General features: G+C 42.6%; 1 protein-coding gene across 1 annotated transcript; it reads right to left on the bottom strand.

The window, feature by feature from the left end:
• Window positions 1–28: 28 nt before the first annotated feature.
• Window positions 29–27,970, bottom strand: DIPK2B (divergent protein kinase domain 2B). The gene is made up of 5 exons (XM_079974525.1): window positions 27,629–27,970; window positions 19,744–20,008; window positions 11,183–11,356; window positions 8,072–8,360; window positions 29–6,345 (listed from the first exon to the last, which is right to left on the bottom strand). Exons 1-5 carry the CDS (start codon window positions 27,862–27,864, stop codon window positions 6,005–6,007), a joined length of 1,305 nt encoding a protein of 434 aa, XP_079830651.1. The 5' UTR covers window positions 27,865–27,970; the 3' UTR covers window positions 29–6,004.

Genomic DNA, 27,970 nt, shown 5'->3' with positions numbered 1-27,970 from the left:
TGAAAGCCAGAGTTTACATACGTTGATGTATCAGATACAATTACTTTAATATGAACACCAGCTTGGAACACAGAAAACATTTTGGGGAATAGAACAGAAGTAAATGGATACCAGCCTAGCTAATCCAATCCAATCTCCTCTCAAGTATTAGAATGTAGGCTGGCTCTATTCACTGACCAGACTGATTGTTCACAGAAAGTCTAATTTTACTTTGTGCTGGAGGAAGCAGAGCAACTTACTTCAATAAGGCTGCTTTACCTGTACCTACTCTAGTACTTTCTATAGGTTGCATTTGATGAGATGATAGAATCCTTGTTTTATAGCCCATGAAGAAATGAACTAAAGCCCCAGTAGTTTATCTGCTTATCACAACTCTCAGGATAGTGTACCTCCGTATTGTAGCCCCCACAGGTGAGGTACCCTTCAGAGTGAAAAGAACCCTTTGGCCATATAGTGCCAAATGATTCAGTCTTCTTGCCATTTGACCCAAACTAACAAAATGAATTTAAATAGGGACAAACGTCTGGTTCTACACTTGGGCAGGAAGAACCAGCTGCACAAATATAAGATGGGAGATGCCTGACTTGCCAGTAGTACACAAGAAAAGGATTTAGGGGTCTTAGTAAACCACAAGCTTAAGGTGCATCAACAGGGTAATGCAGCACCAAAAACCGCTAATGCTATTCTAATCTGCATCAACAGAAGTCATAGTACCACTTTGAGCAGACCACACCTTGAATACGGTGTCCAGTTCTAGGCACCAGAATTTAAGAAGGCTATTGACAAGCTGGAATGTGTGTGGAGGAGGGCGGCCAAGATGATCAAGGGTCTGGAAACCAAGCCTTATGAGGAGCAGTTGAGGGAGTTGGGAATGTTTGTCCTGGAAAAGAGGAGACTGAGGGGATATGATAGTCATCTTCAAATATCTCAAGGGCTGTTGCATGGAAGACGGAGCAAGCTTGTTTTTTTCCTGCTCTGGAGGGAAGGATCAGAACCAATGGATTCAAGTTACAAGAAATGAGATTCTGACACAACCTCAGGAAGATCTTTCTGACGGTAAGAGCTGTTTGACAGATGAACAGACTCCCTCAGGGAGGTTATGGACTCTCCTTCCTTGAAGGTTTTTAAGCAGAGATTGGATGGCCATCTGCCATGGATGCTTTCATTGGAGAGAGTTAGACTAGCATACATAAAGACAAGGACCAAATTTTGTTGAGCAATGCCCAAATTGTAAAAGCCTGGAAAAGAACCTGGCACTCACTCTGTTTGCTTTGGACACAAACTGGTTGAGCATTGCTTGACAACACAGGGAAGATCCTTTGTTCAGGGGCCCACTTCACTTTCCACCAGGATAGTTCCACAAAGCATTGGATCAGCCCGTCTGTTTCTTGGTTTTGCCTTCATGGAGTTTCTTCATTCTAGTAGGTTGGTATTTTCACTCATATGTTATCTATAGCTCTTAAACATCACCTTATGTGAGGTAGAGCTTTGAGAGCCATTGTTCATGCCTGAAAGTTTCAGTATCATGTAGCTATGATCTGGAAGTTACATAAAAGTCAGTATCATTGCAGCTCTGGTCTAGAATTTAGCTCACAGACTCAGTACTTCATGCAGGAGATGCCAAGAATTTTATCCTATCTTCTGAACAGAAGGAGGAGCTATTCCCAAGGATAATAATAATAATAATAGTTTTTTATTTATACCCCGCCCTCCCCAGCCAAGGCTGGGCTCAGAGCGGCTTACAAGCAATAATAAAAACAAGATGAATGATTACAACTTAAAAACAAAAATAAAATACAACATTAAAATATTAAAATGTAGCCTCATCGCAGGAGGAGAACGAAAAGAAAAAAGAAAGGGAGGGAGGGAGGGAATCAAATTGGCTCCAAGCCAAAGGCCAGGCGGAACAACTCTGTCTTACAGGCCCTGCGGAAAGAAATCAGATCCTGCAGGGCCCTGGTCTCATGAGGCAGAGCGTTCCACCAGGCCGGAGCCAGAGTTGAAAAGGCCCTGGCTCTGGTTGAAGCCAATCTAACTTCCTTAGGGCCTGGGACCACTAGGGTGTTGTTATTTATGGACCTTGAGGCTCTCCGTGGGGCATACTAGGAGAGGCGGTCCCGTAGGTACCAGGATAGAGACTGGCCTCTAGGCACATGGTATGGTTACTTACAGTAAGGAACATTTGCACATCAAGTTGGATTAATGGGTTCAGCCATAACTTTTCAAATGCAAAAGAAGTGGTTGGTTGGTTGGTTGACTCTTAGAAGCAAAGGCTCAAAAATAGGAATAGTTATTTCAGTGCCTTATCCTATGGCACCCTAGGTATCTCTCTTTGATAGACACAGAGTTCTTATATTTGCTTGTGATAAACTCAAAATGGCAGCTTGTGGTAAACTCACTACAGTGGAACCTCGGGTTGCGGACGTAATCTGTGACAGAGGCACGTCTGCAACCTGCAGCGTTCGCATCCTGAAGCGCTGTGTCTGCGCAGGCGCAAAGCACGATTTGGTGCTTCTGCACATGCATGAGCGGCGAAACCCGGAAGTAACCTGTTCTGGTACTTCCGGGTTTTCTGCGGTCTGCAACCCGAAAACACGTAGCCTGAAGCATCCGTAACATGAGATATGACTGCACAGCTGCAGGCTAGATTGGATTTTTAACCCCAGCCCTCAAAAACTTTATTCTTGGCACCACTCCAGTTTAGTTTTCCTTTCAGAATAAGGTGGAAGCAAACTCAGTAAATATTTAAAAGCACAAATCTGTGGTTAGTAATAATTCTATCTCAAGACAGAATCCTTTGAAAGGCTTAAGATAATTGCAATTCATAAATGAACTTTCCAGTGGCTTGGAGATGATTTTTTAAAACGTGGTGTTGTTGTTTTTTAAAAAATTCAGTAGTGGCAAAGGTTTCATTGTCTGATGTTGCTGATTGGGTTTTTTGTTCAGAGCGAAAACAGCAGGAGTAAACATGCATGCTACTTTTAGAGCCAAAATTGAGTTTGAGTTTAAGACTATGATTATTCTCAAAAGTCATAAACCCATTCATTGGTTGATGAAGGAATTACAGGCATTCAGTTTTCTCAAGCCAAAGGAACCTGCTTGTGATTTTGCTGTGCTTTATTCCAAGGACGGGGAATCTGATCTTCCAGATGTTGTTGGACTATGACTCCCATTTCCCTAACTATTGGCCATGCTCACTAGGGCTGATGGAGCCTCGTTTGTTTATTTTTAACATAATTTCCCAAGAACATACAAGTCAGGCTATCAAATCAATAATGAATGCTATAAAACAGGCAGCAAACCCCAAATTAAGCCTAATTCTATAATCAAAATATTAACATTAAAAACAAACAACCATTCTAAAGGAACCAGCAAATGGTACAAAACTGCCCCAGCAAATAAATTAATTAGCCAGCTTTAAAAGAGCCACATCTTCACTAACAGTCTAAAGCAGATTTTAGACTGCCAACTGTTTTGGGACTACAACTCCCATCATCCCTAGCTAACAGGACCAGTGGTTAGGGATGATGGGAACTGTAGTCCCAAAACAGCTGGAGGGCCAAGTTGGGCCATGCCCGATATAAAGCAACATAATGGTAGTGTCCAATGCACCTTGCTTGACAAGGCATTCTATAAGGTGGGTGCTACAACACAGAAAATCCTAACTTTGTTACATACTAGTGTCACCTCATAGGGTCAAGGGAACTGGAACAGAAATTTGGATGATGATTGGCTCAGGTGGGGGAAAACATGAAAGAAGGCAGTCCTTAATGTACCCAGGTTCCTTAAACTGAATTGGCAACCAGTGCAGTTTGCATAAATCCGGTTGTAATGGAACCAAACTTACTGGCACCCCTCAGCATTCTGACTACAATATTCTGCACTAGTTGAATTTTCAAAATATCTTTCAAGGCAAACTCCAACAATTTCCAGAGGATCACAGGTTCCCCATCCCTGATGTCAGACTTGCTTTCAGCAGTTGGCCAGATCAGGTGCTGGCTGAGGGCCCCAGGGGCTTGGAAAGGGCCCTCAGTGGCCTGTCCTCACCATGCCACAGTCCACCCCTTCCCACCAGATGCTTTTCAGCATCAGACAGTGATGACCCTTTTAAACGGGTACCGAGCGCAGCTCCCAGACCATATTATAAAAGGACAGATAATGCATTTGTTTTCCAACTCCCTTTATTTCTGCCTCATACCCTATAACTTCTTCTGCATTGCTCCATATACTTGGACCACTCCTTCACACATCAAACCATCATCTTGAATAACGCCTTTCTTTATGCATTCACCATCTTCCATTGCCAAGCGACTCTCATTTTTCAAGCTCTTCACTCTATCTCCATCTTCTCCATCTGGGCAAGTACCTCTTGTTATGATCCCATCTCACATTAAATCAATAGTAATCCATTACAGTGGTTGTGATCTTCATCTATCTTTCCAGAAGAGCTGGGGTGTCAGCAAAAGTTCCTTCCCACTCCTGCTGTGAGTGGGCAACCCCTTCAGTTAATGTTCTGTATCTCTCCACAGAATCCTGGCTCATTTGTCATAGGAACAAAAAAAATGGCTCTGGGTATGAAGATAGAATAAAGAAAGGCAAGATTTCAAGCACATATGATGGAAGAAGGTAAAACACAGGCAGTTTGCTAGTGGGGCCATGTGTGCCTCTGGCAACTTATACTTTCCCTGCCTTCCCTGACTCAGCCCAGAAGGAAAAGGAACGAGGAGCAGAAAGCTTGCAGTTGAAAAGATGGAGCTACCCATGTGTGTTTCACGTTTCCAACAGAAGTGGAGGAGAGGGAAGAGTGATGTGCAACAGGGCAGGGATGTCTTTGTTGTCCTGAAAGGGACAATTGATTCCATAACCTACAAGTAGTCAGCAAAGCCATAGAGAGCAGTTTCCTAGAAAGAAAGTAGTCACCATTGTAACAACGGCTTGGTTCATCTTTAGCATCTTTAGCCAAGCTAAGCAGTTGGCTCCTTACCTCTCTCGCCCTGACCTAGCCACTGTGATCCACGCGACGGACACCTCCAGACTGGATTATTGTAACTCGCTCTACGTGGGGCTGCCCTTGAGACTGACCCAGAAACTCCAGCGGGTGCAGAATGCCGCAGCGAGACTCCTTACGGGGTCTTCGCTTAGAGATCACATTCATCCGGTGCTATACCAGCTGCACTGGCTCCCGGTGGAGTACAGGATCAGGTTTAAGGTGCTGGTTTTAACCTTCAAAGCCCTATACGGCCTAGGGCCCTCGTACCTACGGGACCGCCTCTCCTGGTATGCCCCACAGAGGAACTTACGATCTTCAAATAAAAACACCTTGAGGGTCCCAGGCCTCAGAGAGGTTAGGCAGGCCTTAACTAGAGCCAGGGCTTTTTCGGCTGCGGCTCCAACCTGGTGGAATGCTCTGTCACAAGAGACAAGGGCCCTGCAGGACTTGACATCTTTCCGCAGGGCCTGCAAGACAGAGCTGTTCCACCTGGCATTTGGTCAGGGCGCAGCCTGACCCCCTCCTCTGGCAATCTTTACAAAACTTTAGTTTATGGTTGCCATCAATTTTGATTTTAATTCATTTTTATAATGTTTTATAATGTCATACTGTTTTAGTGTTGTTAGCCGCCCTGAGCCCGGCTTCGGCTGGGGAGGGCGGGATATAAATAAAATTTATTATTATTATTATTATTATTATTATTATTATTATAGCATCCTCTTAAACAACAAGCTTGTGAGATTTGCATTGATCTTGGTGAAGGCATTTGTAAAAGCAAGGTAAATGTGAGAAGTTAGAATGTGGTGGCCAGGAACAAGGAGCTCATAGAGATGCTGTGAACCTTTGAAGAGCAACCCCAACAGGACCACTGAGTTTCATCATGAAATGCTTGCAAAGTGAATGTTTAATGGTGGCAAAATCAGTGTTTGCCTCCCACTGAGGGATTTCCTGGGTGATTCTATTCTTTTGACTTCAAAGGTAGAAGTAGTAGGTAGGTGGCAGCAAGCTTTCCTTTTAGGGTTTACCTCTGTATTTGCAATCAGGATAGCGGTAGGCAAAACGAGGATCACAAGTCTGCAGAGGTTTCAAAATCTCTTCCAGCACTTGAGCTGCCCTGATGACTTCTTGGTCAGTTAGAAAGCTGTCTGCACATCTGCTCAGAGCTCTGTCAATCTTCTCCTGGACAGGAGGCAGAAATTTTTCCTTTAAGAGTTTAGGCAAAAGTTCCTCACAAACCATGATGAGGCTTTGTGTATCCTTGATGGAATTACAGGAGGGAAGCTCAGACTGGCAGTCTGTAACCAGGCAGCTGAATATGTCCTTATGTTCCTCTTGTCCGTCCATCAACTCCTTGCCTAACAGAAAGTAATGAGAAGCCTTGATTATAAACATATATGAACAAATTCCAGAAGGAGGACCATGTTAGTCTGCATTGCAGCAAAAACAACAAAAGAATGTCAGGGCATCTTAAAGACTAACATTTATTATGGCATAAGCATCTGGTGAAGTGGGCTGTACTTCATGAAGGTTTATGCAGTAATAATTTGTTAATCTTTCAGGTGCCACAATTTTATGTGAGCAAATATTATCTTTATACACCTCAGCAGTGTTTAGATTAGATGGTCAATTGAATTACAAATGGATCAACTTGTCTTTTGACTTTTCCACAGGGAAAATGTATGAGCTAGTAGAAGAACAGAAGTTTTCTCCTGCCAGGTCCTTGGCAAGGTGTGAGGCCTCCATCTCTTCCCATCTTCTAAGAACAGGCATAGGCAAACTTGGCCCTCCAGATGTTTTGGGACTACAACTCCCATCATCCCTAGCTAACAGGACCAGTGGTCAGGGATTATGGGAGTTGTAGTCCCAAAACAGCTGGAGGGCCGAGTTTGCCTATGCCTGCCTAAGAACAAGGATCTTCCATGATGATAATGATAATGATAATGATAATGATGATGAATAATTAATTATTTACCCTGCCCATATTACATATTATGTTTGAGCGAATAGTTGTGTGTCCCAGCCCTCTCCCTAACATGATATCTTTCCATGTACAGGGACATATTGAGCATTCAGTCACGTGACTCTCCTTGAACTCTAAAATGAGACGGACCTCTGAAGGACTGTACTGTACATAACGTTTCTCAATTTGGGCTTTGATCTTACATTTTGAAATTAGATCTAAACTTCATAGGACTGGATTTCAGGTAAAAGCTATAAAATGTACAGCAAATGCATGCATCATCAGTCAAATGGTCTACCTTTTGTGAAAGCTGCTTGAGGCTGCCTCAGCTGTTTCTAAGAACTTGTGGACGGGGGATCTGTCCTTAGGGGAACCATCAAGCTGCCCGGCAAACAACAGAGCAGGCATTAACCACAAACCTCTTTTTTTCTCCCTATTTCTCCAGAGAAGTTGGGCATACTTTTAATAGATTAAAGTGAATAGCTGGTCCCAGGATCTCTTGATGGGCAGGCCAGGTTGCCCATTTTTTAAATTTTTTAAATGCTGGAACCTGAAGTATCACTCCTTTAGTACCACTCCTTGGTAAACTCATGTGCTTTGATTGCTTACTGCCCATATTTATGCTGCTTGTTCTCTCTGATTACCTGTGCTTGTCAGGTGCCCAGGACTGGATCATGTAGAACATTTTCCCAAGTTGCTTTGACTATAGGTTTTTTGTTTTACCATCCATCCTGGCACTTTCCTCATTTTTTTTATCTAGCTGAAAGATAGCTATTTCTCTTCCTTTTTTTCCAAACTTATACGTCTAGTTGTCTTGCTTTGCTTTAGAGCTCTCTAGCTTTACTTCAGGTGGGTACATTTAGAGTGTGCATGTGCTCATTTTGATAATCTGACAATTTTCTGCTATAATATGAATGTTCATGTATGTGTGTTTGAGTTATGCTCAATGTGCTAATTTTCAGTTGCACAGAATCTTATTGGTATACAGATTGTCGCCTTTCGTTCCTTTTAATTAACTGATCTACCATCAAAAAGCTTGAAGCTAAAGATCTATTCCCTCCCGCTCCTGCCTCATCATATCCTCTTGTGACAGATGCTTATTCAAAGATGAAACTGAGTACCTTCCTGCTTGTCAATGACTCCCAGTGTGCTGGCATCCCGGATAAACAGATGTCCATTGTTGAAAACACCAAATGTGCCAGCATCGACATGGGTAAAGTAGAATAAATAGTTCAGGTCATTGTTCCTCATGGAATTGATGATAGCAAGGAGCTGAAGAGCTAGGTCTGCTGCCACATCAGAAGACGAGCCATAGAATTCCTTCAAAGGTCTGGTGCTGGTAGTGACTATCAGCCGGCCGCAGGACCCCAAGTATTTTGGAAATGGCCACCCTTCTGCTCCAGGGAAAATCTGTCCAACAGAGGGGACACAAAATATGTTAGTGCAAATGTGGGACTATTTATGCGATGATGTGAAGGTAAGAATACGCCCCACCTTTTAAAAAGCCCCTTTGATCTTGGCTTAACTTGTGCATTGTTTTGCCCTCCTCACCAGAAGTTCCACCACACCTTTTGAAGAAGTGAGCACTGAAGGATTGCAAGGTTTTGTCATATTTTGTTTACTTGAATTCATAACTTCCGAGCAGGTATTTTGTGAAGTGTCAAAGCAAACACACTGCAAGAGCATTCACAGCAATTAGGGCTGTCCACAAACAATCCACCCTGTGTCCCTGCTCTGAGGCCCCCATATCAGGGCAATATGCTATCCTGGGGGCCACCCATCCCTGATTTGTCCCCGAAACTAAGTCTCCCCATCCCCATTTTGTTTAACCCTTAAAACCCTTTTAAACTGTTAGGGCCACAGCACAGCATAAGATTGGATCAAGCATAGGCAAATGCTGGTCCTGTAAGCTAGGGATGATGGGAGTTGTAGTCCCAAAACATCTGGAAGGCCGAGTTTGCCTATGCCTGGATTGGATAGTACAATTTAACAGCTGTTAAGGAGGACGATCCAGTCCTATGCAGGATCTATGCCTCAGCTCTACAGCTGTTGATCCTGTAAGTCATCAAGGAGGAAGGAGAGCCACTGCTTGGGCCTACTTTCTTTTGGGAAGGTGCATCCACTGGTCAGTTAAGTCGGCCTATTTCACGTGCTGCCCAGCTCTCCTTTCTGCCTTATGCCCTCCCTCCTTACAGCCACCAGTCACTCTGGGCCAATCCAACCTGACCAATGGCTGTGTGTGCCCAACTCATCTGAGACCCTCCATATATGCCTGATTTGGCTGGGCCCTCATCCAACCTAGTGCACAGCTTCAATAGCAGTATCCGTTCCAGTGCAACAGCAGCATTCATGCAAAAACTGCCAGCCACTTCCAAAATGGTAAAATTTCTTCTCTTGAGGTAGCCAGAATAAAAACCTCCCCTTTCTAGGTCTCCTCTCTTTACTCAGAACAGGCAAGCCAATGTCACAGTCTCCTCCCAGATATCAAAATGGCTGAGGTGATCAGCCATAAATCAGTGTTCACAGGTAATGGCCAGTAAAAGGAAGATTTTATAAGAAATAAATAGTTGTTCCAATTACCCTGTTAAATAACAATGAATGCTGATTGATCACCTCAGCCTTTTTGATGGGCAGCCACTACCCACCAAAGACTGTGCAACAGGGTTGTCCATTTTGATAACATGGTTATGTGTTGACAAAGGTATTCTCAGACACCAACTTAGTGAAGGTAACAATGCAAAGTAAAACATAAAGATAAAACATGTATTATTAAGTTTTGCAATATTCATAAAGGGGAACAGAAGAAGGAACTATATTAACAGGACTCCCTTCTCCCATATGAACTTGCCAACCCGCTGAAATAAAAAGTTAAGACCAATTTAAGCACCCCTTCAACAATCTGGGCTGAAGTTAACACAAGGGTCAGCTTTAAACTGTTTAACAGCTACTCCAAGGCTTTAGATATACACCCTAAGGAATCATATGAGTCAGTAATATGCCCCATTGTATTTAATGGAGTTTTATTAGAGGTTAATGCTTGTTTCTACATTTGTAGACATTAAGGAAGAAAAATGTGAATAATCATGATGTGCTTCTTTTGTGAAAACAACAGAGATACACAGTTAGGTGGAAAAGAACCACCACCTCTAGAGTTGTTGCGGCTATGTGCTTTAGCTTGGCAGTAGTGCCCATCTTTTGCATGTGCAAGGCCCCCAGGTTCAGTCCTTGACATGACAACCCTACACAAGGAGACTCATATCTGCAAAAGTCTTCCACTTGGCATCCCAAAGACCTTCATATCATATCAGTCTGGGGTCCATAGTTTTGTGGGATACAAATCATTGGTTTCGTTCACTAGAAGTTGGTCAAATATGCCCATGATTTCCAAAAGCAAAGACTTAATAAAATGGAACATGTTGCCCTCTTAGATTCTTCCAAATATAAAATTGTCAAGTTATGCACCTAATGTTGACTATCAAGATGTTGCATGTAATATATCACTAAGGCCTCATTCAGCGTCTTAGCAGGATTTCTGATTGCTTAAAAAACACCCTCTCAGCTTAAAATACAGCCCTCTGGTTTTGTAAGATGTAGGCTCAAGTTTGATGGACAACACCACTTTGGGACTTCTTTTTTTAGTCTGTACTGACTTTTTAATTTCTCTTTCTGAATGGCTAGAGTGTGCACGTTGGAAACCAGCTGTGTGAATTGGCCTGTGAATTGGCTAGTGTGCATTTTTGTCACTCGGTTCATGTTGCATACTTTAGGGAGTTTAATAATGGTTAATTCAAAGTGTCTGGCTTGCTGTGCCTATATTCAATATGTTGTGTGTATACACTGAAAGGGTGTGGGTCTGTATGGCTGTTCACTGTATGGCTGTTCAGTTCACCAGAACCTGTGTGGTTAAGTACCACACAATTTTGCTAAACAAAATAATACTCCCATCCAATGCCATTTTTCATTTGAGCACAGCTTCTCAGAGAGGGAGTCACAGTATAGTGTGCATTGATTCCAATTTTACGAGGTTGTTCTTGATCTCTGTCAAGGCAAGTGTCCAGTCCACTTGGCTTGTAAATTTAGGCTCCTGCAGTTCTCTGTGCAGCAGAGTGGCTATGAAACCTACTGATCCCTATTTTCGAACCAAGTTTACTGTAGCTCCAGCTGGTCAAAATGACTTGAAATTGGGTCATGGGGTGGTAATTTACCCCACAGGAAGACAGATGGAGTTGTACCTGTAACATGATGGGATGTGCATTAAATGAGAGTGTGTAGAGGAGGCGCAATTTATCCCGGTCGGTGAAATGGTCCATGTAGACACTACCAGCATCTGCCACTTCAGCATATCGCCGCACTATTCGGTCCAGCAGCCGTTGTGAAGGACAGCGAAGCATCGGTGTACTCAGACCCTAAAAAGAAGAGAAAGGGAAAGGGTCAGTCTTGTCTCTGCATATAGCACAGGGGCTTTGATTGAATGGGCCTGTGTTTTGTATGTCCCTTTGTATGGTTAGGACCTGACCCTACAAATTACCACTGCTGTATATAATTAAACAGAGCATCTGAAGAAGCAGGTACACATGAAATTCAATGGCCCTGCTTAATTGTTTTCTAATTAAAATCATAGCTGAAAAGTGATGTACAAAAGTACCCATATGCACAGGCATGTTTATATAATAGAAATATGAATAAATTGCTTATGATATTTATAATGGATCCATATGAAAATCACATCCCACTGCACAGTGAAAACTCCCAACAATAGTAGATTTATTCTGAAATAACTAGAGGATATTATTTAGCCCTGGGAATTGGGGGCAGATTGGGTACTTGCAGAGGCAGCACACCCTGTTTTGCCTCCTGAGGCGAAATGAGAAGGTGCTGTCCTACTGCCACAGCGTCCCTCACTTGGGAAACGGAAAGCAAAAATAGCCTCATAGCTGCAAAGAAGCACTGCCATCGGTTTCATATGTGTTGACATTCATACGCACAGGTGTCAAAATGCCTCCTGCATCACTTGGATCTGGGGTGCTCCTGACCGGGCAACCCTAGTTCAAAATGTGTCAGCCAAGATATTGTCTGAGACCTACTGCAAAGCTCAAATTAAACCAGCACTAAAAGAACAGCACTAATTGCCAGTTAGTTTCCAGACAGAATTCAAGGCAGTGGTTCTTAGCTTTAGAACCCTGAATGAACTGGGATCAGGAAATGTCAGGAAAGTGGCATCTGGCATATTCTTAGAACATGAGAATCCTGTAAGGCTTTTGTTGGTGGTACCTGCCGTTTGAAACTCTCTTTTGACAAAGACTCGCCAGACTCTGTTGTTGTTCAGATGGCTGGTGCAAATGTTTGTTTCAGAGAACCTTTTTATACTGTCACATGGCGATTCAGTGTGCATAGATTTGTAATATTTTTTTGTTAAGATCTGTAATTCCTAAAATTTGATGGTGACACAAATATATTTTCAGGGTTTTGCAGTTGCTTTTACAACTTGTAGCCTGAGCCAGTTAACTGTTTGCTTAGCTGCTAGGGCACCCCTGGCTTCCTGATCCCCTGGTCTCTGGAATGCACTAGCCGTGGCAAGTAGGACTGTTATTGCTGTGGCACTGCCCACCTGGGGCCACTCCTAACTAGCTAGCTGGAAACTAAGGCCAGGCACCAGAGCTGAGTGCCAAAGGGCGACAGCTGCCCTTTGGTGTAGCTATTTGTAATGGCTCAAAGGGATCTAGAGGTTAAAGGGGGAGGTTTTCCTATTTGTTAACATCGAAGCTGATGTTGCTTTTTGTAACATTTATTGGCCTAGGCCTCCTTCTCATTTTTTAGAGAGAATTTTGCTGTGTATGAATGTATTATTGATTTCCCCTTTTTTCTTCTGCAACTGAGCATTAGATGATCGGGTTTTCTTTTCAGTAATTAGCAGCTTAAATCAAATGTCAAAGTTTGTGTAACCAAAACGATTGGCCAGTTGACTGAATAGTTGATATATATTGATTCACTGTAGCAGAACAATAAACTTAATTGATTGAATTTATTGATTTGTTTTGACTTGGTACACACACCTGCTTTATAGTGAAGGGGTGTGTGAAGAAAGGTAGCTACACTTTTCAGTTCAGATCAAATGGCAATTCACTCCCACAGCAGATCTAATTCTAAAAACACTTCTATCATAATATTGCGGGGGGGGGGGCTATTTTAAAAGAAAATTTAAATGGTAGCCATTGTCCATCTGCAACACAACTCCTCCCCCCCCATTAATATTAGGAAAAAAGACTTAAGATAGTAGGATTGAATTCAATATTAGTCACACTCCAAGTAGGCTCCCTACAATTAATGGACAGGACTAACTTGAGTCCATTGGATATAACTCAAAATGCTAAAAAAGAAAAGCATCCCTCCAAACAAAGAGTCAAAAGAAAAAACTCATATTTTTGATAATTCCAGGCATTAAACACACAGGTTTATTTGGAACTGAAATGCAAGTAATATAACCTGGAACTTACTCCTGTATAGGCTGCTGTGTTCCATTCAGAGCTGCATATAAGCACAAAGTTAAATCGAGGTTGTCTCTGGGGCAGGGAAGGCTTTTCAGCAAAGGAGCATTTGTAGTTTGCAATAAAGATTTTCATTGTGACAGACGAAATAATCATTGTGGCAGGCCACTCAATTGATAGCTGGGTCAGACAGGGCAGGCGGCGTAAAGTGAAAAACATTATTTCATGGTCTGTCATTTTGATTCAAGTATGTTAAGGCTTGTCATAATTCTTTGCACTATAAAAGAAAATTACTTGAGCCCAATAACTTCTGTCAAGTCTCCTCTGTATCCAAAACTACATACGGGAAGACACAGCCGTCAAGGGAGTACAACTACCTTGATGCAGCAGTGGGAGTAAGTGTACTTTAGAGATGCTTTTCTTTGAAATGTGCTATTTGCAGTTGCTTAGCCTGTCAATGAAAGAGGATTACTGGGTTAGGCAAGGGTATCAATGCCTATTTTCTGCTGCGGGTTAAAAAACACAAAAACCAAACCATGGGAACAGCCATTCACAGTGCAATCCTAAGAGTACTCCAGACCTTTGAATCAGAATCACAGATTCTGTAGAGTTGGGAGAGATCCAAGGGGTTGCCTAGTCCAGCCCCCTGCAATGCAGGAATTGTTGTTTGCATGGCAGTAGATATCCTTTTTATTTAGAATGAAAGAAAAGGGAAAGAAACACAGTATTCCTAAATGGAGTAACACTGTGTTTGGATTCTCTGATGCAGTTTCCTGGTGCATTCTGGAATACTCTCTCTAGGGAGGTGCACCTGGAGCCATCATTATATATCTTCAGGTACTGGGCAAAAACCTTCCTTTTTAACCAGGCCTTTGACTCGTAACTAACTATGACCTTTTAGACTGGGTCGTATGTATTAACATCCCCCCCCCCGGGTTTTAATGTACTGGGGGGGGGGGTAAGGACTCAGCTAGATTGGTAAAGAAAAAGTGTCGCACAGTGAAACCTCGGTTCCCAAATGCCCCCATTTTGGAACGTTTCAGCTTCTGAATGCCAAAAACCTGGAAGTAAGTGTTCTGGTTTTCTAACGTTTTCCAGAAGCCAAACGTCCGATGCAGCTTCCCCTGGAGTGCAGGAAGCTCCTGCAACCAATCGGAAGCCTTGCCTCGGTTGTCAAACATTTCGGAAGCTGAACAGGCTTCCGGAATGGATTACGTTTGACAACTGAGGTTTGACTGTATATGCATTATAACACTGTGACACCAGGTGGTGGTGTGGAGTTCCACTTTTGCCAACGCGATTTGTCATACAAAATTTAAAACGTGTTTAACTGAAACGCTTCTTTGATGTGTCTAGATGCAGCCCATGTCTAGTGACTACCTAGCCAGGACTTGTGACGATGAAGAGACAGACAGTAGAAGTCATTGCCCAGCCAAATACTCCATGGTTTGCACCCAGCCCAAGTCTTGAGAGACTTTGTGAAGTTCTCACAGGACTTCATCAAGCCTGAAGTAAACGTTATTTCTCCCAGCCTGTATTGAATTTGAATACTTATTCCCACCTGTATCTTTATTGGATTTGAAATTGTTTTTACATATTTTGTTTTGTTTTGTTTTTATATTTGGATTTTTTTTTTTAAAAAAAGGTTTTCACACACACACACACACATACAAATACACGCATGCACACACACACACACACACACACACTGTAACTGGTTTTTTTAATTGTTGATAGGTTTCTTGTTTTTTGTTTACTGTGAAATTGCTTCAGCATATTTCATGGAAAATGATCCATAAATGGAATTGAATCAATCAAACAAACAAATAATCCCTCTGAGATTATCTGCACTGAGCCTCTGGAACAGAATGGGTTATAAAAATAAATAAACATTGGAATAATTTTATTTGGAAGACTGAGCTTCAAAATGTGCAATTCCTTTTCCCAGAACATTGACTACACAGCAGTATATTTTGCCAATATTTCACAAAGGTCTGCTAATATATCCAGTGTTTCAGTACTCACGGTAGTCAAGTAAAATGGTAGCCAAAGCCAGGAAAGAAAAATGAGTGTTGGTAAAAAAAAAAAACTGGTCTTCTTCCAACTGGGTATGTAGCATTATTTAGTTGAAATCTAGTGCATATAAATAACTGGGGCAAGTGGAGAAAAAGCTATTGTGCCCACTAAAAAGTTATACCAAAATAAAAACCCCAAACTTTATCTAGTGTGTGGCTGTCCCCAGTTCTGACTGATTTTTCCGTCTGGCACCATGAGTTTGACTTCCCAGCAAATGTCGAGCCTACTTAGAAGTTCGGCAGGCGCCTTCAGCACAGAGAGGAAACTTTAGCCTGTGAGAAAAATTGGCTCAACTCCAACGCTCTAGGGAGTGCTCAAATGGAAAGTACAGTATGCATTAAAGATTTTGCACTCTGGGAGATATTTGTGTGGCACAAGGCAGCCAGCAGAGATTGGGTTTCATCCAAACTGAACAAGGGGAGAGAAGGGAGTAGAGAGAGGGGAGGCACCTCGCTGTGGTAAACTTCTGTCAGAAGCTACTCAGAGCAATGTGAAGCTTGCCCTAGCGTAGAAGGAGGCGGCGAATATATGCCATGCCAATTTTTCTACTTAAACATTCCTACATTTTCTGAAGAAAAAGTTGGCTGTGGCCCTCGTGTTAAATCAGTGGAACTCTACTGTTGTGAACCTACATGCTCATAATAGGAAATATTGGTTGCTTGCTAGAGGGGATTCCCCATACTTCTTGCACAGCTGCAGTTCTGTTTTGCCAACAAAGCTCTAGTGACATGTTTCATGCTGCCATCTTGTGGAGTAAGGGAGAGGACCTCTGGGGGCTGGAAATCAAACCGTTTTAAATCTTGGAGTAACACAGGGGATTTTGAGGGGAAAGGGAGATGTGACATTCTAGATTAAAGCACTTCTCTGCTCAAGTAGACAGGGTCCTTTTCTTCACAGTGATGATTTACAAACTGGAAAGATAGAGCTGGCAGTGCAAGCCTATGATTGCCTGCTCAGAAGTTAGTTCTATTGAGTTGCAGAGGACTACTTCCAGGTAAGGGACGCGGGTGGCGCTGTGGGTAAAACCTCAGTGCCTAGGACTTGCCAATCGTATGGCCGGTGGTTCGAATCCCCGCGGCGGGGTGAGCTCCCGTTGTTCGGTCCCAGCTCCTGCCCACCTAGCAGTTCGAAAGCACGTCAAAGTGCAAGTAGATAAATAGGGACCGCTTTATAGCGGGAAGGTAAACGGCATTTCCGTGTGCAGCGCTGGTGCTGGCTCGCCAGCTGCAGCTTCGTCACGCTAGCCACGTGACCCAGAAGTGTCTTTGGACGGCGCCGGCTCACGGCCTCTAGAGCGAGATGAGCACACAACCCTAGAGTCGGACACGACTGGCCCGTACGGGCAGGGGTACCTTTACCTTTACCTTTACTTCCAGGAAAATGTGTAAAGTGTCAAAGCCTCAGTGTCCATGCTTTTGTTTTCTTCTTCATTCATCTTGTGTTATTTTAATTTGTTGTAGGTGATGAGGTCTCCCTTGTGGGAAATTTGGTTATATTGATATCTCTGCTGGAACCGCTTATCTTTCACTTTAAAAGTTATTTGGCTTGTACAATATATCAGTTGTCTACTTTTCTGATAATAGTAGCACAAATATGGGCTTGCTTATACTTAAGCGTCTTTATGTGGGTCAGACACAGAAGGAGAAAGGGTCAATAAATGACTACGCTGGCTCAAAAAGTAAAAATAATTTTAAAACCCTCTCAGTGGATGTGACATGTATTCGCTGGGTGTCTGGCATACCTCCCTGAGAAGTTTCTTCATACTGAAGCCTACGTCTAGAATGCCCTCCCTCCTGACATCTGGAAGGTAACAGCTGTGTGTGATTCCAGATTTTCTTGGAAATGCACCTGTTTGCTCAAGCTTTCCCTACTACTACTACTACTTATATACCACCCTATACCCAGAGGTCTCAGGGCAGTTCACAGAACAAAACCAAAATATATAATAAAAATAAAAACAACAACCCCCTTCCCAAAAAAGCCACATTTTAAAAGGGCATAGGATGTCAGTCAGATCAACCAAAGGCTGGTTAAAAAGTGACATTTTTGCCTTGCGCCTAAAGGTGTATAATGAAGGTGCCAGGCAAACTTCCTGGGGGGGAGAGCATTCCACAGATGAGGAGCCACTGCAGAGACGGCCCGTTCTCGTGTTGCCACCCTCTGGACCTCTCGAGGAGAAGGCACACGAAGAAGGGCCTCAGAAGATTCTGCATTTAATTTTGGTTTTAATCTTTGTAAATCCTTTTCAGTTTGCTTTGTCAATGATAAGTAGTATGTAAATATTATTATATTATTAAAATATCATTTGGAATTTCCCTTGAAAAATCTCTCATATTAGAAAGTGAGCTATTTTTTTCTGATCTGGCAAAGGATATTTCTTTTAGATCATGAAAATGTTTGATGGGTGAGGGAGGTTGTAACTTTTCAAAGTCTCATATCTATTTTGTGAGTGGTAAGGTAGGAAACCATGCCAGTGCCTTTCTTTAACACCTTTTATTTGTTTGCACCTCTGAGCATCTCAGTCGTATGATAGAAAACCAGCCTCTGTTTCTTTGAATCTGCCATTGGGCATGCAGGTGGGTGCTGTGGAGCTTGCTCTATCCTAAGGTCTGGAATGTTATTCCTACCCAAGAACATGCCTAGACGATTCCTGCTTTTGAAAATTAGGTGAACTACAAGCTGTTAACACCAGCACCATTTATCTGCTGGCCCAATGTGAGAAGGCTCTCTGGTACAACTAGTGTTCAGCATCTTTGTTTCTCCACAATTCCACAACAACAACAACAAAAACCAGCATCCTGTGTTTGAGGGTAAGATGGCCACTGCTGCATATACCCTATATATTTAAAGCATTCACAGTGCATTTCCCCCAACAAAGAGTTCTGGGTATCCAATGCCCGATTGCCCAGTGCTGTTGCTTCCATTTTCCTTCCTTCCTTCTTTTGCTCTGGTGTGCTTTGCTGCTGTTTTGCTGTTTGCCTCCCCCCAATTCTTGGCCTTTTGCTTCTGTTCCTTGGAGACAGCAACTGCCCAGCAACTGTCCCAGAACAGCAGGAACTATGGCCAGAAGATGAAATTTATCTCTTCACTCAACCTACGTGACTCAGAAGGAATTCAGTAAAAAGGCCAACAGACTTCCTCTCGCATGACATGCATCACTATAGTTGGGTGAGAGAGATGAAAGATACTTCAGAGTGCTGGGCTGGTGCCTGCCTCTGGGCATGAGGCCACCAGAGACTGTCTGATACTCTAGGAGGATAGCAAGTTTCTTCTGTAGGGTGGCTGTGTCTGCAAGAATCTGGGGGAGGGGGGGAGAGGACGACCCAGCACTGCCCTACCTTGACACGACGCACCCACAGACATTGGCATCAGCTGAGCAGCAGGTGATGCTTTGGTTGCCCTTTAAGAAACTCACTGGCACCATCACCTAGCAGGGATGGGTCTAAAAGAGTAAAGATCAGGTTGCTACTTTTGCTGAAGCTTCTTATGCAATAGGCGTTTTCTCCCAGATTTGAAGAGACCAGTCACCAACTTGTTCCAACATGCCCGGCCCAAATTCATAAGCCTGTCACCCCACATTAGCTTATGCAGTTTAGGAGGTAAGCACTGAACAATGGCTAGCCTTCAAAGATGGCAGTCGGTGGGAACGTTAAGAGGAAGTAACAAAAACAAAAGCAAATCCATGGCATATTGCAGTCCATGGGAACTTATGTCATAATAAATTTGTTCGTCTCTAAGGGACTGCCAAACTCTTGCTTGATTTTCCGTACCATACAGATTCAAGAGGCTAAGGTGAATAATTATTTTCTGACGTGTTTGCAGTTTGCGTGCAGATAACGTGTTCAGACAGTGTGCATGCATGAAGAGAATCTTTCCTTTCTTTGGTTTCTGATCAGGTACAGGGGTGTGGCAAGATTTTCTTCACCTCTTTGCACAATATTATGGATGGCTTTTACTAAGTGGTGGCATGCACCCTATCCATATGTTAACTTTAGTTTCAGGTGTGACTGTGGTGTGTATATGGCTTCCTTCTATATCCAAGTAGTGAAGAAAACTAGTAGAAACTGAGCCAGATCCAGCAAATTACAAGTGATTTCTTTGTGATGTGTAGTGTGTGTGTGTGTTGGGGTGGGGTGTATATGAGAGAACCAAATCCCATAAAAATAAAACACTTTACTCCCGTTAAACACTCTGTTGTGTAAATCCCATATCTCAGGGCCCTGTATACCAACCTGGACCAGGTTAGGGGTGAGGCGTTTTGTTTTTAGCCATTTCTGGAATCTCTCTGTTTTCCACAAGACTCGCTCGATGCTGCAGCTTTTCGTGTGGGTAAGAAAAGTGCAAATCCTCTTGTCTGCTTGGTCGTGCTGGTATTTTGTGGTTAATCTGGAGAGATCCACTGGCCGCCAACTTATGGTGTCATCTGAGTAGTTCCCAGAGTAGTAGGAGAGGTAGTTGGGAGGGAGTTTTAAACTGGAAGAAAGCCAGCTGTCAAACCTGCCATCAAATCAAGACATGCAATGTTGTTAATCTACCTTAGCCCAGCTAAGCACCAGCAGACCGCAGTGCCTGCCAAATTCTCACATTTCCAGGTAGGATTCCAAAACAAATCTATAAGGTGGCTAAGTAGTATCCACTCTTTATTAGGGCACAAAGCCTTTATCAAGCAGGCTCTATTCTTTGAAACTGGATAAAGCTATCACTTATTCCCCCTCCACTCCAATTCCACACAATAATATCCAGGAGTGAAGTTAAATTGGAAAGCAGCCACAGAAGGGGTGCTTATAAAACAAACCGAAGAAACAACTATAACATCTAAATGTCTGTTGTTGTAATAATAATAATAATATATTTACATACCCCTTGATATGAAAAATTCCTAGTTTACATAAAGCACGATAAGATTATTTTTTTAAAAAAATCTATATACTGCATATAACCAAAATGCATCAGTAAAAACAGAGACATCATCAATAAAACATTCAGTTATATATCAACAACAAAACAGAGCAGTGTGCTGAATCTTATAAGCCAGGGAGGAACCTGCTTAAATTGATGGGTCGTCCAGAGGTGTTTAAAGCTTGCTACATGGCGCTGTGAGTTAAACCACAGAAGTTAGGGCTTGCCCATCAGAAGGTCGGCGGTTCGAATCCCCATGATGGGTGAGCTCCCGTTGTTCGGTCCCTGCTCCTGCCAATAGGTACCGCTCCGGCAGGAAGGTAAACGGTGTTTTCGTGCACTGCTCTGGTTCGCCAGAAGCGGCTTAGTCATGCTGGCCACATGACCTGGAAGCTGTCTGCAGACATACGCCGGCTCCCTCGACCAGTAAAGCGAGATGAGCGCTGCAACCCCAGAGTCATCCACGACTGGACTTAACGGTCAAGGGTCCCTTTACCTTTACTATTTCTGCCTCAAAAACAATACTAGGAGGGCTGTTTCTGAGCGTAGATGGAAGACTAACCATTGGCCTTGTTGACTGGGGCCAGTGGTCAAGATAAAGGCGTTCAGTCCGTAACACTTCCTAATACAAATCTGGCAATGATGATAATGATTGGGCACAAGAAACAGACAGTAAGTTCCTTTGTGCAACTGAAAAGGGAGAATAGCCTATGTCTTCATAGAATCATAAATCATAGAATTGTAGAGTTGGAAGAGGGACCCAAGGGTCATCTAGTCTAAGCCCCTGCAATGCAGGAATCTCAGCTAAAGCATCCATGACAGATGTCCACCCAACCTCTGCTTAAATACCTCCAAAGAAGGAGAGTCCACAACCTCCTGAGGGAGACTGTTCCATTCTTCTGACTGCAAAGTACCTAGACAACTGGAAACAGTCAAATGCTCAGCTAATATTTGTGACATTCACTCAGATGTAGTTCTCGACAGCATACTTTTTGGCCTTATACGCATGTTGTTTATGAGGCTTTCCTCTCTCATTTGCTATTGTTTATGAGAGGGAGCCTTCTCCTTTTTTTCTGCTTTTCCTGAGGAAGTAAATGGAGCCAATTCAGGATTCTCTTGTTTCATTCTGCCCCTCAATCAGTTGTGTGCATGTACACAAACACTTTCTTCTCTCTCCTACAAGCTATTTTATATAAGAATTATTCTTTGTTACTACAATTTATCCAATTTTTATCGCACCCTGCCTCCCAAAGGAGCCCGGGGCAGCAGATGCATAGATAAAACATTCAAATAATGTTGACTCCTCATGAACTTCTTCTTTATTTAGTCTAATGGCAGGCATTCAAGAAAATTTCCCAATTGTTCCAATTTTCCATGTGAATGTAGAAAAAATATCCTTATCTAACCCCATCATGAATTTAATGTTAATCATTGAGAGCTGAAGACAGTCTGGCAAGATTGTTTGGGTTACAGCTGGGTTAGAATGCAAGCTCATGCAGATCCATCAACAAAACAAAACTAGATTCCATGCTTTAAAACTTGCCTCCCTCCCCCTTGCATAAATTTAATTTTTAGAATGCACATGCATATCTTTCTTTGGATCTTGAGAAATTGGATCTTGAGAGATGTGTACAGTTTTAGGCACAGAATCCCTTGCTTTAAAACCGATTTTAGTAGAATCCCTTCGAAGTGTGTGGTTTGAGCATGAGTATCTTAAAATTGATTTCATTTCTCCTCTACAAAACTGAATGAAATCTAATCCTTTATCTCCTCTGAGTTTGGGAGAATGTTGAATTGGCAAGTTAGATTTGTGAATGATCACAGAGACAGTGTAATCCTCTGCACATTTGCTCAGAAGTAAGTCCCACTGTGTTCCATGGAGCCTACTTGTGGAACACAGGGAATCATTGTGGTGTAGGAGATAAAGGACTTGCCTTCAACTATGAAGACCTGTATTCACATCCCAAATTAGCTATGAAACTGACTGAGTGCCCTTGGGCAAGTCACTATTGCTCAGCCTAGAGTACCCCACATGCAAGATGACAGGATAAAATGGGGAGGAACCATTTATGCCACCTTCAGCACCTTACATGGCCTGACTTGCAAGGAATCTACCACAGCCTTAAACAGAAATAATGACTGCTCCCCACATCAAATGAGGGGCATTTTTTGCATGGTTGCGCGCAGCACCCCCCTCCCTATGGGAGGTGGGGCGTGAAGCGGTGACCTGGCCCCCCCCTGCGGCAGTGATCCCAGGATTCCCCGTTAAAGGGGTTGCATGAAATTAGAATGCAGAACTCCCACAATTTTCTTTGATTAATGGGGTTGCCACTTGATTTTTTTTTTCCTGGAACCAAATAATCCGGAAATGAATGCTAGACTTCCACTAGCTTTTCAGCAGTGGATTTTTTATATCATGTGAAAGATCACATAAAATGTGGAAGTTAACAGGTAACTTCATGAAAGCAAAATAAAGTGCTGTCTGAATGCAACCTGTTAAATGAGGAGTAATTCTTAGATATTCAGCACTTTCCCCCCTTTTACTGACTCTGCTCCTTTCACTTTGACAGTAACCTGACATGGAGAATTTTGGAAAAGTGATGCTTTGCTTAACTTGGTGTGGAGTTACAAAGATGGGAAGAGCTTTGCCTGGTACATTTGTGCACCTCAGGCACAAGCGCAGGAGGGAATAAAAGCAAGCTGGGCAGCAGTCTTAATGTCAGCTTTGAGAATTCAAAGTTGTCTTTCATTTCAGGACCCAGGAAATCTGAGGGGCATTTTTACTTTACTTTATTTATTTTAATATCTGATTGTTGCTCATGCAAGGGAGACAGAGGAGAGGCATTTGCAATGCCAATGAACATTATGGTTAATACAGGATTCACATTTTCATGTCTAAACCTAATGAAGCAAGAGTGTCTTTAAGCATATGTAAAAATGCCTATAGGTATATATTGGGAGGCCGGGGCGGACTTTTAAGCGGCCCTTAAATAAGAGTCAGTGTGGTCTACAGCAACAGCAGGCACTGTAACTCTCCAACAGTTAGACTTAACCCCTAAAGGCACACCCTTCCATTGTCTCCTCAGACAGATAAATGCCAACAGGGACAGGTCCAAGGGGGTAATTTGGTATTGAGAGAATGGTGGTGGGGCGAAGCCCCCTGTTCAGCCATGAAACCTGATGCAGCCTCCTTCTTGGCCTAAGTTCTTCAACTATGAAATGGGAATTTCCAAGGCAAGCCTAACAGAGTTCCTTTGAGGACAAACTTTATGAAGGTTGTGAAGTGGTTTGTATGCAAGTGATTCATAATTGCCATTGTTCATTGCAATCAATTAAAACTGCTGCATCCTATCATTAACACTCAGTACCAAGAAGAACATAAATTAACCCAAACGGATGCCTTCATCTGGAAACCTGCAGGGCAAAGGTAAAAAGCTCTGGGAACATGACTCTGTCTGCATTTAACCAGTTCACCAATGACCTGACATGCTTTGTAAATGCTTATCATGGGTGTTGCCAGAATAGCAGTTCACTCTTACATCAAGTTATTTAATCTCGGGCTTTAAAAGCAATATTACCACATAGACCAGAACTCATTACTCAACAGGGTGGGGAGCTAGTAATTCCATTTTGCTAATGAGAGTTAATCCAGACAAAGATAAGAAAAGAGTAGCGTGAAGTTGCATGATGACAGAACAGGTATGAATTACCACTTCTTAGAATGAATGATACGTTTCATTCAGAATGGTTTTGATATACTCAGAATCAGCAGAATCTACTACAGCCTGAAGTGAAATAAATAAAGCATACCTATGCTCCTCCCATGGTGGATTTCTTTTTTTTGGGGGGGGGGATTCAGCATCTCCCTTCCCCACCCCTGCACCTGTCACGGTAGCTGTTTGCTATTAAACCCTTCCATCCAGTGAAGAAGCTGTAGCAAAGTGCTAATCAGAATGAGAAAAGTAAGACCATGAGCTGCAAAATATTGCATAACAGGGACCATCAATGTGGCACCCTTCAGATGTTGCAGACTACAGCATCCCTAGCCATTGAGCATGCTGGCTGTGTTGAAGGGAGTTGGAGTCCAGCATACCATAGGCACACTCATTTTATGTGGAGTACTGGCTACACTTATTAGGTTGACCGGCAGTGCAAGCAGGCAAGTTGCCTTTCAGGAAAGCTTATTTATCATTACTCAGGAGAGCATTGATAAATCCCTGCTAAGTTGTTTCTGAGGTAATTCAGTGTGAATGATGGCTATTTTAAAAACTACTGGTCTTCACTTTAATTAACAGGGTCCCATAAGTATCCTCTTAGTACAAATAATATATCAGATCTCCAGTTTCTCCTCTTCATCCAAATACTCCCTTGGGTCTGCCTAACAGCTAGTCAACGATGCTAGGAAAGGTGCCCCCCTTCCTCAGCCAGGATGGGGTGGGGTGGGTGATGTGGTGATGGGCAGATTTAGGTTAGCTTGTGCACAAGACACTGATTCTGTTGTTGTTGTTGTTGTTGTTGTTGTTGTTGTTGTTAAATCTGCTCTTCTGCATACTTTCCTTAATGTGGAGCTCTTACTCTCCAGACATTATACATATTATGCAGAGCCAAACCATAATATGAAAAATTTGCCCTTTAAGGTTTGTTTGCCCACCTCCTTGGCAACTGTCCACCAGCTGGTGAAAACCTTTCGGGAGATAACGTTTTATATGATGAACGTTGTTTGTGATTTATGTTTGTTGGGTCTGCTTTCATTTATAGATAGATATTATTTTGTATTGTGTTTTATTATGGAGATGTTGTATTTTAGTTGTTGCAAGCTACTCTGCAAAAGTACTAGAAGGGTGGGTTATGTGTCACTAAATCAATAAATAAGTCCAGTTTGTCTCCAAATTCACACCAGACCAAGAGTGGACGAAGACCCAGCCTTGACTCCTGAGTGGTTCTTAATGAACTCTTTACTTTCTCTCCCATGTATATTAGCAAAAATATGCAGGGTGTAGATATTCTGTACATTGCCAGGGTTCTTGCAATCTATAGGTCTTTACTCTAGAGTCACGACCCACCTGTCATAATGATAGGCATTTTAGTGGTTTAAATATAAATGTAAAACACGAAATGAGTCTTTTATAGCAACTCCACCAAGGCTTTTTATTGCTTTAGTGAAGTATATTTTATATAGAAGCAGATATCTAAAAATGTAATTTGACTCTGTTTGGTGTAATAGTAATAATATAGCTAGTGGTGCATTAAAACTATAATTTATTAATATAGCAATTTTTTCATCACCATGCTGCCAATTCTTTAAAAGCACCTTTCCGTATATAAATCTTATTAGAAGAGAGTGAACTCGTCCCTTTTAAAACTCTTTACCTGCTGTCATCTACCTTAATAACTTTTATCTTGGCTATCTCTGCTTTGTGAATCTGAAATAGATCTAATGATTATAATGGTTTGTGTAGATGTTTTACTCTCACTAGAAGAATATTTATGTTTGACAATTGTCCTGACATGCTTAACAAAATCCTGGCAAGATGAAAATGCTTGAGCCTCGTTCATGCTTCAGTCAATTTTGATAATGTAAAGAAAAATAAATCCTTCGGCACAGCCCACCTAAAGTAGAGCTCTTATTACGAGCTGGGTTTGACATTTTGAAGTGCTATGCAGCCTGAACCCTGCTTACTCCTCCTCCTCCTGCTGTATATTTCCCTTGTGCCTTAAGGTGATCCTGTGGTGAGGCCTTGTTTTGCATGCCACCACCATCAGAGGGTCAGCAGTTGGCTGAAAGAACCCAAGCCTTCTCTGCAGCCAGTGCCCTCCTGACTTTTAGAAGGTTAGAAACTATTTATTCGGGAAAGGCATTTGCTTCTGGTAGGTAAATATACAAGGACGCAGGTGGCGCTGTGGTCTAAACCACAGAGCCTAGGGCTTGCCGATCGGAAGGTCGGCAGTTCGAATCCCCGCAACATGGTGAGCTCCCGTTGCTTGGTCCCAGCTCCTGCCAACCCTAGCAGTTCGAAAGCATGTCAAAGTGCAAGTAGATAAATAGGTATCACTCCGGCGGGAAGGTAAACGGCATTTCTGTGCGCTGCTCTGGTTTTGCCAGAAGTGGCTCAGTCATGCTAGCCGCATGACCTGGAAAAACTGTCTGCAGACAAATGTTGACTCCCTTTGCCAGTAAAGTGAGATGAGCACTGCAACCCCAGAGTCGTCCGCAACTGGACCTAACGGTCAGGGGTCCCTTTACCTTTACCTTTAGGCAAATATACTGGTTTTATTTAGCAGCTCTGTTGCTATTTCTATTTGGGATTTCTGGTGATGATATACTGGAATTCCAATATTTTGGCCTATATTTTTTTTTAAAAAAAACCAAACAAAAAACAAGACCAGAATAAAGCCGTGAGCTGCCTCTAGAGCCTGTATGGAGCTAATAGGAATCAAAATGACTTTAACCTTGCTAGAACCGGTCACATGAATTCCATTTCTAACACCTTTCCTAGCGTGAATGAAGTGCAGCAGATTCACTCTACACAGCCAAGATGTATTTACCGGTATGCACATTCTAGGTGGTGGTTGCACTCATATTTTAAAATATAGCTGTTAAAATTTATTCTTTGCTTACCTCTTTACCCTGACATTTGGCACCTGAGATGTGTATTTTAGGATTTTATTCTCCTGATTGTAATCTGTTTTAACTGTATTTAAAACAGTATTTGCTTTCAAAAATTTATATGTAATTGTTGTAGCCCACCCTGGGACCTTGTGGTGAAGGGAGGAGGAGGAGGAGGAGGAGGAGGAGGAGAAGAAGAAGAAGAAGAAGAAGAGGGGGCAACTTTTTAACAGCTGCCTATAAGCAAAGAGCTCCTGAAAATGGTATTGGTGCAAATGATTCTGAGACAGGTTAGTCATTTGACAACTTAACAGTGGAAGCCTGTGCAAGAGAATGCATGCATTGAGTTCAGTGAGATTTACTTCCAAGTAAGTGGGCATAGGATTCAGCTACAAATTACACAGGGTGACGATGTGGGGATTTACTATGATGGCTGTAAAGGTGATATTCACTACTGACAAGTACACATACAGCAGATGTGAACTGGCGACAAATTACATGCTTCAGCTCATCCTCCCAATGCCCCCCACCCCAAGCAGTTGGCAATATTAACAGAGCTAGACTTCCACTTCCCTTTCTCCCCACCCCAAACATGGTACGGAGAGTCTGACCTTATTTCTTCTTTAAAGAACTTCTTGCAAATGGACGTTCCAATGCAGGCATTGCATTTATCAAGTCCCAAAAAAGTTCGGCCAAAACTGTAGCTGAGTTTGACCCGGGGACCTGCAGATGGGGAAACGGTTGCTGCTAAGAAAGTGCTGCAGTTCAGACTCAAGCACAGAAGAAGCAACAGCTTGACCACACATTTAGAGCAAAGGCGATGCAGCCAAGGCCTCATTGCTAGCATCTGCCACTCCTAACTAGCTTCTGATGGTCTCCGATTTCAACTGAACAACATTTTATTCTACTGGAGAGTTTTGGCCCAAGAGACTTTGAGCTCTCTTATCTTGCCA

Source organism: Podarcis cretensis (genome assembly GCF_951804945.1).
Source record: "Podarcis cretensis genome assembly, chromosome: 4".
In the NCBI taxonomy this organism is placed as follows: Eukaryota; Metazoa; Chordata; class Lepidosauria; order Squamata; family Lacertidae; genus Podarcis; species Podarcis cretensis.
The sequence above is the reverse complement of the archived record's forward strand: the minus strand, read 5'-3'. Positions and strand labels throughout refer to the sequence as shown.